The sequence below is a fragment of the Triticum dicoccoides genome, chromosome 3A (genome assembly GCF_002162155.2).
Source record: "Triticum dicoccoides isolate Atlit2015 ecotype Zavitan chromosome 3A, WEW_v2.0, whole genome shotgun sequence".
Taxonomy (NCBI): Eukaryota; Viridiplantae; Streptophyta; class Magnoliopsida; order Poales; family Poaceae; genus Triticum; species Triticum dicoccoides.
Genome location: NC_041384.1, coordinates 18,037,465 through 18,053,199, shown reverse-complemented (window position 1 = coordinate 18,053,199; position 15,735 = coordinate 18,037,465). Strand labels below are relative to the sequence as shown.

At 45.0% G+C, this 15,735-nt stretch overlaps 1 protein-coding gene across 1 annotated transcript; it reads right to left on the bottom strand.

The window, feature by feature from the left end:
- Positions 1–266: 266 nt before the first annotated feature.
- On the bottom strand, positions 267–1,954 carry LOC119271761 (putative E3 ubiquitin-protein ligase SINA-like 6). Its single transcript, XM_037553459.1, has 2 exons — positions 1,781–1,954; positions 267–1,123 (listed from the first exon to the last, which is right to left on the bottom strand). The coding sequence occupies exons 1-2, from the start codon at positions 1,952–1,954 to the stop codon at positions 425–427; spliced, it is 873 nt and encodes a 290-aa protein (XP_037409356.1). The 3' UTR covers positions 267–424.
- Between the last annotated feature and the right edge of the window lie 13,781 nt (positions 1,955–15,735).

Genomic DNA, 15,735 nt, shown 5'->3' with positions numbered 1-15,735 from the left:
CGTGTCTTGATGGTGCACCCGTACATGGAGTGGTAGCAAGGTACCTGATCATGATGACATGGTTTATGAGTAATGCCTAAGGCACAACCATAAGGGAGCGTTCATGGACAAACACAAATATTAGCGCTGCTTTATAGGAAAAACTAGATAAACGAAAAGGTCTGATAGCATTGAAGTTCAACAAATGCCCTATGGACAGTCCCATCATAAAGTGCAATCAGCAAGACTAATGCATTGCATAGTTCACAAGTAAGAACTGGCCAAGTAAAGAAGAAAGCACGAAGGCACCATATTCCTAGTAAAACAGAACCTCTCTGCTGAAGATGTACAAGACGAATATATCACAAAGTTTAATTTAGTTGCGGCCTCTAGGATAAAGACAAAACTTCTAACACGTCTTTGTGAGCAAGTCTCTAGTATCAGGCTACGATCTTGATTTCCAACGCCAGTCACCTATTGGCCTGTCATGGATTATCTTTGCAATGCGGATGGTGAGGCTGCTGCTGGTAGTGGGAGAGTTAGAAGAACCTGTTGGTACAAGAAATGGGTTGCTGCCAAGCTCCGCTGGGAAGCCATCTGAAAGACTGGTGCTTACAATCTGGAAATTTGAAAGCTGTCGCAAACCCAGGGTGTTGCAGTAGAAATCAACCTCACACCTGAACTTGCGCTCCCCCGGCACGGCATGAGGATCAACGCACAAGATGGAGACAACATTGCCAAAAGGCAGCACTGGTGTGAACTTAGCTAGGAACATGGGGCCGCCTTCTTCTTCTTTCATGTGGAGAACCCGCATACTGTGTTGTACTTGTATCTCGAGGGTGAGACACCATCCGGATGGAAACTCTGTAACTGGTATATTGTGATCATCAGTGAGATGGTGAAGGAGCTGGGTGGTCAAGCACGGTGCAAGTGGGCTTGACTTCTCGTGTTCCTGTCGCTCAAGGTAACGCGTCTTGACGGTGCAACCGTATATGGAGTTGGAGCAAGGGGCATGGACAGACTCCAGGATGTGGTCGATCGCTATGCAACGGTTGTAGCCTCCGGTGGTGGCACAAGCGTGGCACTTGTTCTTGTTCTTGAGCTTGTCGTGGCAAGACGAACAGATCACATGCCCAACCGCACACTGCATTGTATCACAAAACAAATGCACCACGCTTTAATTGTCATTAGATTTTGCTTGTGAGAAACCTATGGCTGATACATGCATGTGGTAAAAACATTTGCATAATTAAGCAGCGTACATGTCTTCAAGTTTTCCTAAGAAAAACTGCTGTTGGTCAAAGGATGACTTTGATAAGCGTCAATGGAACAATAACACAATCACGTAGAAGTGTTTGACAAAACATAATATCTCATGGTGCGTAGGGTGTTACAGTGTTTGGGTTGCCATAGTTTCTTGCATGGGTGCGTCGAGTTGGGGTGTAGCAAAATCACCGTCATTTTGATTTTATACCCTCACCTCCATGTCTAACAATATCTCTACGTGAACTTCTAGGCGTTTTTGCTAAAAGAAAAAAGAAAACCATAGAGAACCCTTTGTCGAAATTAATAAAAAGAGACATGCCATCCAATTCCCCAATGCTACGATGTTCCATAATTCGATTTTAACTGGGCGATCTATGCTCACGAGTTGTATAGGAACTTGTACGGTGCCCTTTTTAGAGTGTTGAAAAAGGGGAACCCTAGGAAGAACATGGCAACCCAAATACCTAAGGCGTCGGTGGATCTAGGCGAGGTCAATTTAGAATAGATTAGGGCGAAGGCAGATGGCGTGGATGACCTGGAAGACGGGAGGCCTGAGCGGGTGGTAGCAGACGGTGCAGTCCAGCGCCTCGAGAGCGATGGTGCCGTCGCCGGCGCCGGACCCCTCCTTCCCTGTTCTCCTCCTCTTCGTCTCCATCATCGGTTCCTCCGTGGACCTCGTGCTCGTCGCCTCGATTCCGTCGCTCGACATCGGCTGGGGTTGGAGCCTCGGAGGAGGCAAGCAGCCGGAGAGCGCTTATGGGCCGGCTCCTGACGTGGGCTGTTGTGGCTTATAGTTGACTACAAAAAAGAGGCAGCGTCTAAACTGGTCAGTTGAGATCTTCTTCACCTAAAAAAAAACAGTTGAGATCTTCTAAAAAAAACTGGTCAGTTGAGAAAAGAGGGAGACCCGCTCAAACAAATAATAAAAAGAGAAAAGAGGGAGACATGGTGTTTTTTTTACGTGACAGAACATGGTGTTTTGGTGCTCGAGCAGTTATTTGCGAGCAACGTTCTCAGATAACGACACCTCTGGAAAAAAAGATGTGTGGTCTTCATCGTCGTTGAATCCAACCGCACAGGGTTAGAACACGGATTTTCGCACAAAAATTATTTTCGAGCAATCTTCGGGCAGTGCTTATAACAAGGAAACAATGCGTAAAGATCACCATTAATAGGTACAACCGCATGATACCTGGTGTTTCCACTAAAGTCCCTATACTGGGGGCACACTACCAAGCCCGAATCACCTTGGGTTGTCATTCCAACTTCCAATGTTGAAGTCACTATGAGAGATCACCGAAGCGGAACTCACAAATAACCTGAGTTGTCACCATGAGTTTTGTAACCTCGCCCACGAATCCATCACAGATCGACTAGATTGCGTCGCTCCATCTCCTTCGCCTGCACTGCTCTATCAAAGATGCCTCGAATTCCCTTTTAATCTCTTAGTCATTTCTCAAAATACTTGTCAAAAATATCGACAACACACAATTAAGGTGTTGGAAGCCTCCGACAGCGGCGAGTTCGGCTGGGAGGGGAGGGGGGGGGGGCATCACCACCGGCAAGGAGGCAACAACGGTAGGGAAGGAATTCTCGGGGAGGACGAGGACGACGGCCGACAACGTCATCATCATCTCTTTCTCCTCCTCCTATAATGAGACATAAGATGTCAGCGAAAAAGTTAAGCTAAGCTTATGTTTATAGTTAGGCTTTGTGTTGACTTACTTTTAGTGCTATGCTTAATTTTAATATTGTTATGCTTGGGAGGTATTTTGTTTAAGCTATGCTTCAATGATTATCTCAAATTAAGAAGCTGGAAGCTTCCTTTAATATCAAACTGGAGTCCAATTTATGAATTTCATATTATGAAGTGGAATGTTCATATGGATGCACTACACGGGGTAAATGCAGGTCAAATTGTTTTACGAGTTTTTAGGTTTTGGGAATCGATTAGAATGTAGCCTCCTCAATTTCAAAACTTTTTTGGTATTGAAGTTTTCGGCCTGGCTTCATGGGCTTTTAGGTTTTGGGATCAATTAGAGACACTTTCAGATTCCTTGATGTTACTTTTTACCCCTTCACTTTCTTCAATATATATACTTGTTGTAGGACCGTTTGAATCAAGTTTTGTCACTTTTCATTTTCGTTAACCATGATCAACATCAACATTGAAAGATTTAATAACTTTCACTAGCCCACACATCCTGTATAGTTCGAAGGTTAAACACCAACAATTCAACATGGATATAAAACCGACATCCCGAAAATTCTTCGGGAGAGTTCCATCTTTACAGATTCAGTGGTTGACTTCGACAAAGAGATGTGCTACAGATTCAGTGGTTGACTTCAACAAAGAGAGATCCATCCCGAAAGGACGACGACTTGACGCAAAGGGATGATTGTGCAGCTCCATCGCATATAGTTGCTGGGATTGAGGAAAAGTGGTGGCGACAACACATTAGTGACTTCGAGAGTGGTGCTACTCGCGCACCCGTTCTCGAGCTCCGGGGTGAAAACCAAAGTCTGACCCGAGTTGGGTACACTTGGCAATGGCAATGATTTACGTCGTTACCTTGTCGAAGGCTTTGCTCGAATATGCTCAGACTAATTCTTCAGGGTGAAAACCTAGATCCTGGCGTCGGATGGTCAGATTTGGTGATGACGGCGCTTGAGCGTTCCTCCCTTCCTGAAGGCTTTGCTTTTGAAGAACCTCGTCGTCTGTGTGGGTCATTGCTACCTCTTGAGCTTTCGTTGGTTTTCCCGTTGAAGAGGAAAGGATGATGCAGCAAAGTAGAGTAAGTATTTCCCTCAGCTTTTGAGAACCAAGGTATCAATCCAGTAGGAGACAACGCAACAAGCCACCGAATACCTGCACAAACAAACACTAACGACTTGCACACAACGCGATAAAGGGGTTGTCAATCCCTTCACGGTTATTTGCAAAGTGAGATCTGATATAGATGGATAAACGGTAAAGTAATATTTTTGATATTTTTGATTTATAGATCGGGAAGTAAACCATTGCAAAGGAAGTAAATAATAAACTAGACTTGTAGATCGGAAACTTATATGATGGAAAATAGACCCAGGGGCCATAGGTTTCACTAGAGGCTTCTCTCAAGATAGAAAATAATTGGGTGGGTGAAGAAATTACTGCTGAGCAATTGATAGAAAAGCGCAAAGTTATGATGCTATCTAAGGCAATGATCATGAATATATGCATCACATCCTTGTCAAGTAGACCGAAACGACTCTGAATCTACCACTATTACTCCAGACATCGACCCACTCATGCCTGCATCTAGAGTATTAAGTTCATAAGAACAAAGTAATGCATTAAGTAAGATAACATGATGTAGCAGGATAAACTCAAGCAATATGATGAAAACCCCATCTTGTTATCCTCGATGGCAACAATACAATACGTGTCGGTTCCCCTTCTGTCACTAGGATCGAGCACTGCAAGATTGAACCCAAAGCTAAGCACTTCTCCCATTGCAAAAGAAAAACCAATCTAGTTGAACAAACCAAATCGAAAGTTCGAAGAGACTTGCAAAGATATCAAAGCATGCATAAAAGAATTCAGAGGAGATTTAAATAATATTCATAGATAAGCTCATCATAAATCCACAATTCATCAGATCTCGGCAAACACACCGCAAAAGAGTATTACAACGAATAGATCTCCAAGAACATCGAGGAGAACTTTGTATTGAGAATCAAAGAGAGAGGGAGAGAGAGGGAGTGAAGAAGCCATCTAGCTACTAGCTATGGACCCGTAGGTCTGTGGTAAACTACTCATGCTTCATCGGAGTGGCTATGGTGTTGATGTAGAAGCCCTACGTGATCGAATCCCCCTCTGGCAGGATGCCGAAAAAGGCCCCTAGATGGGATCTCACGGGTACAGAACATTGCCGCAGTGGAAAAGTGGTTTCATGGCTCCCCTGATTGGTTTTGGGATATTTGAGAATATATAGGCAGAAGAAATAGGTTAGTGGAGTCACGAAGGGCCCATAAGGGTGGGGGTGTTGTGGGAGTAAGTCTAACAATAGAATAGGGAGTGCGTAGGAGGAGGCAAGGTCCTAGAAACAGTGAGGTTATGCACGCTTGGTTTACAAGTTCATGCCCTTCTTGGAGGAAGTAACAGCCCTACGTCTCGGTGCCTTGAGGCTTGGTCTACTGGATTGTGTGTGAAAGTTACAGGGGGTGCGAACCCTTGTGCCAGAGGAGGAGGGTGGCTTATATAGAGTGCACCAGCACCCTAGTCATCGCTCGTTACACAAGGTTCAATGTACATTAAGACAGGGCATTACTGATAACGCCAGCTATAAAGAGATATAAATGATCTTAAAGACTGCGGAGTGAACGCCTGACTGTTACCATCCTGAGTGGCTCTTCTGTACTCCGATTGATTTATTGTATGGTCGAGTGACTTCTTCTTGGTCGAATGGAATTGGGTTATCCGAGTAAGATAATTGGTCGAGTGGATTGCACTACAAGGTTACTTCAGTCAGTATCCTTTGTTGTACTTTGAATGTTCTTGACTCTAGGGTAGTGACCTTGGGTAGGGCATCTAGGTCAGGCCTATGACCCTATCCTAGGTTAATGGCATCGTCATTAGCCCCCGAATGGATTAAGGTCCGAGTGAAAAGAGAGTTGAAGTCGGTTCCGACTCGATTCCATGCCTCGGAGGCATTTCACCATAATCAGGGAGTCATGCTGGGGCTTCAGCTTCGTTTCAGTTGCCTTAATCAATTCAGAGGCCGTCGAGTGAGTTATGTTGATAATCTTTGAGTGAGTTATGGTACGTAATCCTCGGCGTGATTGGTTGCTTTGTCGTCCCTAGATTTCACATTATTCGAAATTTCGGTGAAGCACCCGGGACGGAGCGTGCCGCAGTAATTGGAGTGGATAGATGGGGGCGCCTCGATCTTTGCGCCACCTTTTCCGCCACGTATCGGGTGAGCGCCTGCTGCGGGATATGATAAGATCACTCGGGCCCACTCGTCAGCCACTCGGAAGTGGTCTCATAAATAGCGCCCGGGCCGATGCAACGCACAGTGCCTCCCAATCGTCCCCTTCCTCCTCTGCTTCAACACCGAGCTCTCCGCCATCTTCGTCGTCTCCGCTCGCCCGTGCATACTCCTTCGCCATGGGTAAGGACAAGACGACGGCCCTGGAGTGCTCGAAGAAGGCGGCGGCGGCGAAGGGCAAGAAGACGAGTCGGGGGTCGTCGTCGAGGTCTAGTTTGCCGCCTGGTTGGATCCAGGCGGACTGGATTCATCCACGGTCCAGAAAGAAGACTTGGAGGACCTGGCTATGTTGGGGAACGTAGTAATTTCAAAAGAATTCCTACGCACACGCAAGATCATGGTGATGCAAAGCAACGAGAGGGGAGAGTGTGATCTACGTACCCTTGTAGATCGACAACGGAAGCGTTTGGTTGATGTAGTCGTACGTCTCCACGGCCCGACCGATCAAGCACCGAAACTACGGCACCTCCGAGTTCTAGCACACGTTCAGCTCGATGAAGATCCCCAGACTCCGATCCAGCAAAGTGTCGGGGAAGAGTTCCGTCAGCACGACGGCGTGGTGACGATCTTGATGTACTACTGTCGCAGGGCTTCGCTTAAGCACCGCTACAATATTATCAAGGACTATGGTGGAAGGGGGCACCGCACACGGCTAAGAATATGATCACGTGGATCAACTTGTGTGTCTCTGGGGTGCCCCTGCCTCCGTATATAAAGGTTCAAGAGGGGGAGGCCGGCCGGCCATCATAGGGTGCGCCAGGAGGAGTGCTACTCCCTCCGGGAGTAGGACTTCTCCCCCAATCCTAGTTGGAATAGGATTCGCGAGGTGGGAAAAGAGGGAGAGAGAAGGAGGGGGGCGCCGGCCCCCTCTCTCCTTGTCCTATTCGGACTAGGGGGGAGGGGCGCGTGGCCCAGCCCTGGCCGCCTCTCCTCTTCTTCCACTAAGGCCCACTAAGGCCCATATAGCTCCCGCCTCTCCTCCGGTAAAATCCCGATTTCACCCGGAACACTTCCGATATCCAAACATAGGCTTCCAATATATCAATCTTTATGTCTCGACCATTTCGAGACTCCTCGTCATGTCCGTGATCTCATCCGGGACTCCGAACAACCTTCGGTACATCAAAACGTATAAACTCATAACATAACTGTCATCGAAACCTTAAGCGTGCGGACCCTATGGGTTCAAGAACAATGTAGACATGACCGAGACACGTCTCTGGTCAATTACCAATAGCGGAACCAGGATGCTCATATTGGTTCCTACATATTCTACGAAGATCTTTTATCGGTCAGACCGCATAACAACATACGTTGTTCCCTTTGTCATCGGTATGTTACTTGCCCGAGATTCGATCGTCGGTATCCAATACCTAGTTCAATCTCGTTACCGGCAAGTCTCTTTACTCGTTCCGTAATACATCATCTCGCAACTAACTCATTAGTTGCAATGCTTGAAAGGCTTAAGTGATGTGTATTACCGAGAGGGCCTAGAGATACCTCTCCGACGATCGGAGTGACAAATCCTAATCTTGAAATATGTCAACCCAACATGTACCTTTGGAGACACCTGTGGAGTACCTTTATAATCACCCTGTTATGTTGTGACGTTTGGTAGCACACAAAGTGTTCCTCCGGCACACGGGAGTTACATAATCTCATAGTTATAGGAACATGTATAAGTCATGAAGAAAGCTATAGCAACATACTAAACGATCGGATGCTAAGCTAATGGAATGGGTCATGTCAATCAGATCATTCAGCTAATGATGTGATCCCGTTAATCAAATGACAACTCTTTGTCCATGGTTAGGAAACATAACCATCTTTGATTAACGAGCTAGTCAAGTAGAGGCATACTAGTGACACTCTGGTTGTCTATGTATTCACACATGTATTATGTTTCCGATTAATACAATTCTAGCATGAATAATAAACTTTTATCATGATATAAGGAAATAAATAATAACTTTATTATTGCCTCTAGGGCATATTTCCTTCAGTCTCCCACTTGCACTAGAGTCAATAATCTAGATTACACAGTAATGATTCTAACACACATGGAGCTTTGGTGTTGATCATGTTTTGCTCGTGGAAGAGGCTTAGTCAACGGGTCTGCTACATTCAGCTCCGTATGTATCTTGCAAATCTCTATGTCTCCCACCTGGACTAGATCCCGGATGGAATTGAAGCGTCTTTTGATGTGCTTGGTTCTTTTGTGAAATCTGGATTCCTTCGCCAAGACAATTGCACCAGTATTGTCACAAAAGATTTTCATTGGACCCGATGCACTAGGTATGACACCTAGATCGGATATGAACTTCTTCATCCAGACTCCTTCGTTTGCTGCTTCCGAAGCAACTATGTACTCCGCTTCACATGTAGATCCCGCCACGGCGCTTTGTTTAGAACTGCACCAACTGACAGCTCCACCGTTTAATGTAAACACATATCCGGTTTGCGATTTAGAATCATCCGGATCAGTGTCAAAGCTTGCATCAACGTAACCGTTTACGATGAGCTCTTTGTCACCTCCATATACGAGAAACATATCCTTAGTCCTTTTTCAGGTATTTCAGGATGTTCTTGACCGCTGTCCAGTGATCCACTCCTGGATTACTTTGGTACCTCCCTGCTAAACTTATAGCAAGGCACACATCAGGTCTGGTACACAGCATTGCATATATGATAGAGCCTATGGCTGAAGCATAGGGAACATCTTTCATTTTCTCTCTATCTTCTGCAGTGGTCGGGCATTGAGTCTGACTCAACTTCACACCTTGTAACACAGGCAAGAACCCTTTCTTTGCTTGATCCATTTTGAACTTCTTCAAAATCTTGTCAAGGTATGTGCTTTGTGAAAGTCCAATTAAGCGTCTTGATCTATCTCTATAGATCTTTATGCCTAATATGTAAGCAGCTTCGCCAAGGTCTTTCATTGAAAAACTCTTATTCAAGTATCCCTTTATGCTATCCAGAAATTCTATATCATTTCCAATCAGTAATATGTCATCCACATATAATATCAGAAATGCTACAGAGCTCCCACTCACTTTCTTGTAAATACAGGCTTCTCCGAAAGTCTGTATAAAACCAAATGCTTTGATCACACTATCAAAGCGTTTATTCCAACTCCGAGAGGCTTGCACCAGTCCATAAATGGATCGCTGGAGCTTGCACACTTTGTTAGCTCCCTTTGGATCGACAAAACCTTCCGGTTGCATCATATACAACTCTTCTTCCAGAAATCCATTCAGGAATGCAGTCTTGATATCCATCTGCCAAATTTCATAATCATAAAATGCGGCAATTGCTAACATGATTCGGACAGACTTAAGCATCGCTACGGGTGAGAAGGTCTCATCGTAGTCAAACCCTTGAACTTGTCGAAAACCTTTTGCGACAAGTCGAGCTTTGTAGACAGTAACATTACCGTCAGCGTCAGTCTTCTTCTTAAAGATCCATTTATTCTCAATTGCTTGCCGATCAACGGGCAAGTCAACCAAAGTCCATACTTTGTTCTCATACATGGATCCCATCTCAGATTTCATGGTTTCAAGCCATTTTGCGGAATCTGGGCTCACCATCGCTTCTTCATAGTTCGTAGGTTCATCATGATCTAGTAGCATGATTTCCAGAACAGGATTACCGTACCACTCTGGCGCGGATCTCACTCTGGTTGATCTATGAGGTTAAGTAGTATCTTGTCCTGAAGTTTCATGATCATTATCATCAGCTTCCTCACTAATTGGTGTAGGTGTCGCAGAAATAGGTTTCTGTGATGTACTACTTTCCAATAAGGGAGCAGGTATAGTTACCTCGTGAAGTTCTACTTTCCTCCCACTCACTTCTTTCGAGAGAAACTCCTTCTCTAGCAAGGATCCATTCTTAGCAACGAATGTCTTGCCTTCGGATCTGTGATAGAAGGTGTACCCAACAGTCTCCTTTGGGTATCCTATGAAGACACATTTCTCCGATTTGGGTTCGAGCTTATCCGGTTAAAGCTTTTTCACATATGCATCGCAGCCCCAAACTTTAAGAAACGACAACTTTGGTTTCTTGCCAAACCATAATTCATAAGGTGTTGTCTCAACGGATTTTGATGGTGCCCTATTTAACGTGAATGCGGCCATCTCTAAAGCATAACCCCAAAATGACAGCAGTAAATCAGTAGGAGACATCATAGATCGCACCATATCTAGTAAATTACGATTACGATGTTCGGACACACCATTACGCTGTGGTGTTCCGGGTGGCGTGAGTTGCGAAACTATTCCGCATTGTTTCAAATGTATACCAAACTCGTAACTCAAATACTCTCCTCCACGATCAGATCGTAGAAATTTTATTTTCTTGTTACGATGATTTTCAACTTCACTCTGAAATTCTTTGAACTTTTCAAATGTTTCAGACTTATGTTTCATTAAGTAGATATACCCATATCTACTTAAGTCATCTGTGAAGGTGAGAAAATAACGATATCCGCCACGAGCCTCAATATTCATCGGACCACATACATCTGTATGTATGATTTCCAACAAATCTGTTGCTCTCTCCATAGTACCGGAGAACGGTGTTTTAGTCATCTTGCCCATGAGGCACGGTTCACAAGTACCAAGTGATTCATAATCAAGTGGTTCCAAAAGTCCATCAGTATGGAGTTTCTTCATGCGCTTTATACCGATATGACCTAAACGGCAGTGCCACAAATAAGTTGCACTATCATTATCAACTCTGCATCTTTTGGCTTCAACATTATGAATATGTGTGTTACTACTATCGAGATTCATCAAAAATAGACCACTCTTCAAAGGTGCATGACCATAAAAGATATTACTCATATAAATAGAACAACCATTATTCTCTGATTTAAATGAATAACCGTCTCGCATTAAACAAGATCCAGATATAATGTTCATGCTCAACGCTGGCACCAAATAACAATTATTTAGGTCTAATACTAATCCCGAAGGTAGATGTAGAGGTAGCGTGCCGACCGCGATCACATCGATTTTGGAACCATTTCCCACGCGCATCGTCACCTCGTCCTTTGCCAGTGTTCGCTTAATCCGTAGTCCCTGTTTCGAGTTCCAAATATTAGCAACAGAACCAGTATCAAATACCCAGGAGCTACTGCGAGCTCTAGTAAGGTACACATCAATAACATGTATATCAGATATACCTTTGTTCACCTTGCCATCCTTCTTATCCGCCAAATATTTGGGGCTGTTCCGCTTCCAGTGACCAGTCTTCTTGCAGTAGAAGCACTCAGTTTCAGGCTTAGGTCTAGACTTCGGTTTCTTCTCTTGAGCAGCAACTTGCTTGCTGTTCTTCTTGAAGTTCCCCTTCTTCTTTCCTTTGCCCTTTTTCTTGAAACTAGTGGTCTTGTTGACCATCAACACTTGATGCTCCTTTTTGATTTCTACCTCCGCAGCTTTCAGCATTGCGAAGAGCTCGGGAATAGTCTTATTCATCCCTTGCATATTATAGTTCATCACGAAGCTCTTGTAGCTTGGTGGCAGTGATTGGAGAATTCTGTCAATAACGAACTCATCTGGAAGAATAACTCCCATCTGAATCAAGTGATTATTATACCCAGACATTTTGAGTATATGCTCACTGATAGAACAGTTCTCCTCCATCTTGCAGCTATAGAACTTATTGGAGACTTCATATTTCTCTATCCGGGCATTTGCTTGAAATATTAACTTCAACTCCTGGAACAGCTCATATGCTCCATGACGTTCAAAATGTCGTTGAAATCCCGATTCTAAGCCGTAAAGCATGGCACACTGAACTCTCGAGTAGTCATCAGCTTTGCTCTGCCAGACGTTCATAACATCTGGTGTTGCTCCAGCAGCAGGCCTAGCACCCAGCGGTGCTTCCAGGACGCAAATCTTCTGTGCAGCAATGAGGATAATCCTCAAGTTACGGACCCAGTCCGTGTAATTGCTACCATCATCTTTCAACTTCGCTTTCTCAAGGAACGCATTAAAATTCAACGGAACAACAGCAGGGGCCATCTATCTACAATCAAACATACATAAGCAAGATACTATCAGGTACTAAGTTCATGATAAATTTAAGTTCAATTAATCAAATTACTTAAAGAACTCCCACTTAGATAGACATCCCTCTAATCCTCTAAGTGATCACGTGATCCAAATCAACTAAACCATAACCGATCATCACGTGAAATGGAGTAGCTTTCAATGGTGAACATTGCTATGTTGATCATATCTACTATATGATTCACGCTCGATCTTTCGATCTCAGTGTTCCGAGGCCATATCTGCATATGCTAGGCTCGTCAAGTTTAACCTGAGTATTCTGCGTGTGCAAAACTGGCTTGCACCCACTGTAGATGGACGTAGAGCTTATCACACCCGATCATCACGTGGTGTCTGGGCACGACGAACTTTGGCAACGGTGCATACTCAGGGAGAACACTTTTATCTTGATAATTTAGTGAGAGTTCATCTTATAATGCTACCGTCAATCAAAGCAAGATAAGATGCATAAAAGATAAACATCACATGCAATCAATATAAGTGATATGATATGGCCATCATCATCTTGTGCCTGTGATCTCCATCTCCGAAGCACCGTCATGATCACAATCGTCACCGGCGCGACACCTTGATCTCCATCCTAGCATCGTTGTCATCTCGCCAATCTTATGCTTCCACAACTATCGCTACCGCTTAGTGATAAAGTAAAGCATTACAGCGCGATTGCATTGCATACAATAAAGCGACAACCATATGGCTCCTGCCAGTTGCCGATAACTCGGTTACAAAACATGATCATCTCATACAATAAAATTTAGCATCATGTCTTGACCATATCACATCACGACATGCCCTGCAAAAACAAGTTAGACGTCCTCTACTTTGTTGTTGCAAGTTTTACGTGGCTGCTACGGGCTTAAGCAAGAACCAATCTTACCTACGCATCAAAACCACAACGATAGTTTGTCAAGTTGGTGTTGTTTTAACCTTCGCAAGGACCGGGCGTAGCCACACTCGGTTCAACTAAAGTTGGAGAAACTGTCACCCGCAAGCCACCTATGTGCAAAGCACGTCGGGAGAACCGGTCTCACGTAAGCGTACGCGTAATGTCGGTCCGGGCCGCTTCGTCCAACAATACTGCCGAACCAAAGTATGACATGCTGGTAAGCAGTATGACTTATATTTCCCACAACTCACTTGTGTTCTACTTGTGCATATAACATCAACACATAAAACCTGGCTCTGATACCACTGTTGGGGAACGTAGTAATTTCAAAAAAAATCCTACGCACACGCAAGATCATGGTGATGCAAAGCAACGAGAGGGGAGAGTGTGATCTACGTACCCTTGTAGATCGGCAACGGAAGCATTTGGTTGATGTAGTCGTACTTCTCCACGGCCCGACCGATCAAGCACCGAAACTACGGCACCTCCGAGTTCTAGCACACGTTCAGCTCGATGACGATCCCCGGACTCCGATCCAGCAAAGTGTCGGGGAAGAGTTTCGTCAGCACGACGGAGTGGTGACGATCTTGATGTACTATTGTCGCAGGGCTTCGCTTAAGCACCGCTATAATATTAGCGAGGACTATGGTGGAAGGGGGCACCGCACACGGCTAAGAATATGATCACGTGGATCAACTTGTGTGTCTCTGGGGTGCCCCTGCCTCCGTATATAAAGGTTCAAGAGGGGGAGGCCGGCCGGCCATCATAGGGCGCGCCAGGAGGAGTCCTACTCCCTCCAGGTGTAGGACTTCTCCCCCAATCCTAGTTGGAATAGGATTCGCGAGGTGGGAAAAGAGGGAGAGAGAAGGAGGGGGCGCCGGCCCCCTTTCTCATTGTCCTATTCGGACTAGGGGGGAGGGGCGCGCGGCCCAGCCCTGGCCGCCTCTGCTCTTCTTCCACTAAGGCCCACTAAGGCCCATATAGCTCCCGGGGGGTTCCGGTAACCTCCCGGTACTCCGGTAAAATCCCGATTTCACCCGGAACACTTCCGATATACAAACATAGGCTTCCAATATATCAATCTTTATGTCTCGACCATTTCGAGACTCCTCGTCATGTCTGTAATCTCATCCGGGACTCCGAACAACCTTCGGTATCAAAACGTATAAACTCATAACATAACTGTCATCGAAACCTTAAGCGTGCGGACCCTACGGGTTCGAGAACAATGTAGACATGACCGAGACACGTCTCCGGTCAATAACCAATAGCGGAACCTGGATGCTCATATTGATTCCTACATATTCTACGAAGATCTTTTATCGGTCAGACCGCATAACAACATACGTTGTTCCCTTTGTCATCGGTATGTTACTTGCCCGAGATTCGATCGTCGGTATCCAATACCTAGTTCAATCTCGTTACCGGCAAGTCTCTTTACTCGTTCCATAATACATCATCCCGCAACTAACTCATTAGTTGCAATGCTTGCAAGGCTTAAGTGATGTGTATTACCGAGAGGGCCCAGAGATACCTCTCCGACGATCGGAGTGACAAATCCTAATCTCGAAATACGTCAACCCAACATGTACCTTTGGAGACACCTATAGAGTACCTTTATAATCACCCAGTTACGTTGTGACGTTTGGTAGCACAAAAGTGTTCCTCTGGCACACGGGAGTTACATAATCTGATAGTTATAGGAACATGTATAAGTCATGAAGAAAGCTATAGCAACATACTAAACGATCGGATGCTAAGCTAATGGAATGGGTCATGTCAATCAGATCATTCAACTAATGATGTGATCCCGTTAATCAAATGACAACTCTTTGTCCATGGTTAGGAAACATAACCATCTTTGATTAACGAGCTAGTCAAGTAGAGGCATACTAGTGACACTCTGTTTGTCTATGTATTCACACATGTATTATGTTTCCGGTTAATACAATTCTAGCATGAATAAAAAACTTTTATCATGATATAAGGAAATAAATAATAACTTTATTATTGCCTCTAGGGCATATTTCCTTCAGGCTAGTGGAGGCTTGATTGCCCACGGGTCCTGGAGGTTGCCTGGGAACGAGACCTAGCCTCGGCCGTAGGAGGGTGAGTGCGTCCTCCTTGCCACCCATGTCGACCGTGGTTTCACTCCACCTCCACATCCATTTTTTCCGGGGTTTCTTGAAATTTTTTGGTGCCCAACTTCATCACTTCTTCCCCAACACAATCACATATCTCGTTGCGTACATCTATATGTGTGAAAACTTCTTGGGCTGTCGATCGCATTGGGGTTTATTCAAGTACATCTTTACTTGCCGCTCTCAAACTGTGAAGAAGGCAAATCTGAATGACGAAAAGACGCATGTGATCCAAATGTGTGGGGGCTTACGGATTCAGACGAGGGGTAGGAGTACTTTTCCTTCTATGACCCTTCGAGAGTCGGTTAGAGGGTGGCAGACGACCTGGTTCTGTTGCGAAGATGTACCCACTCATGGTC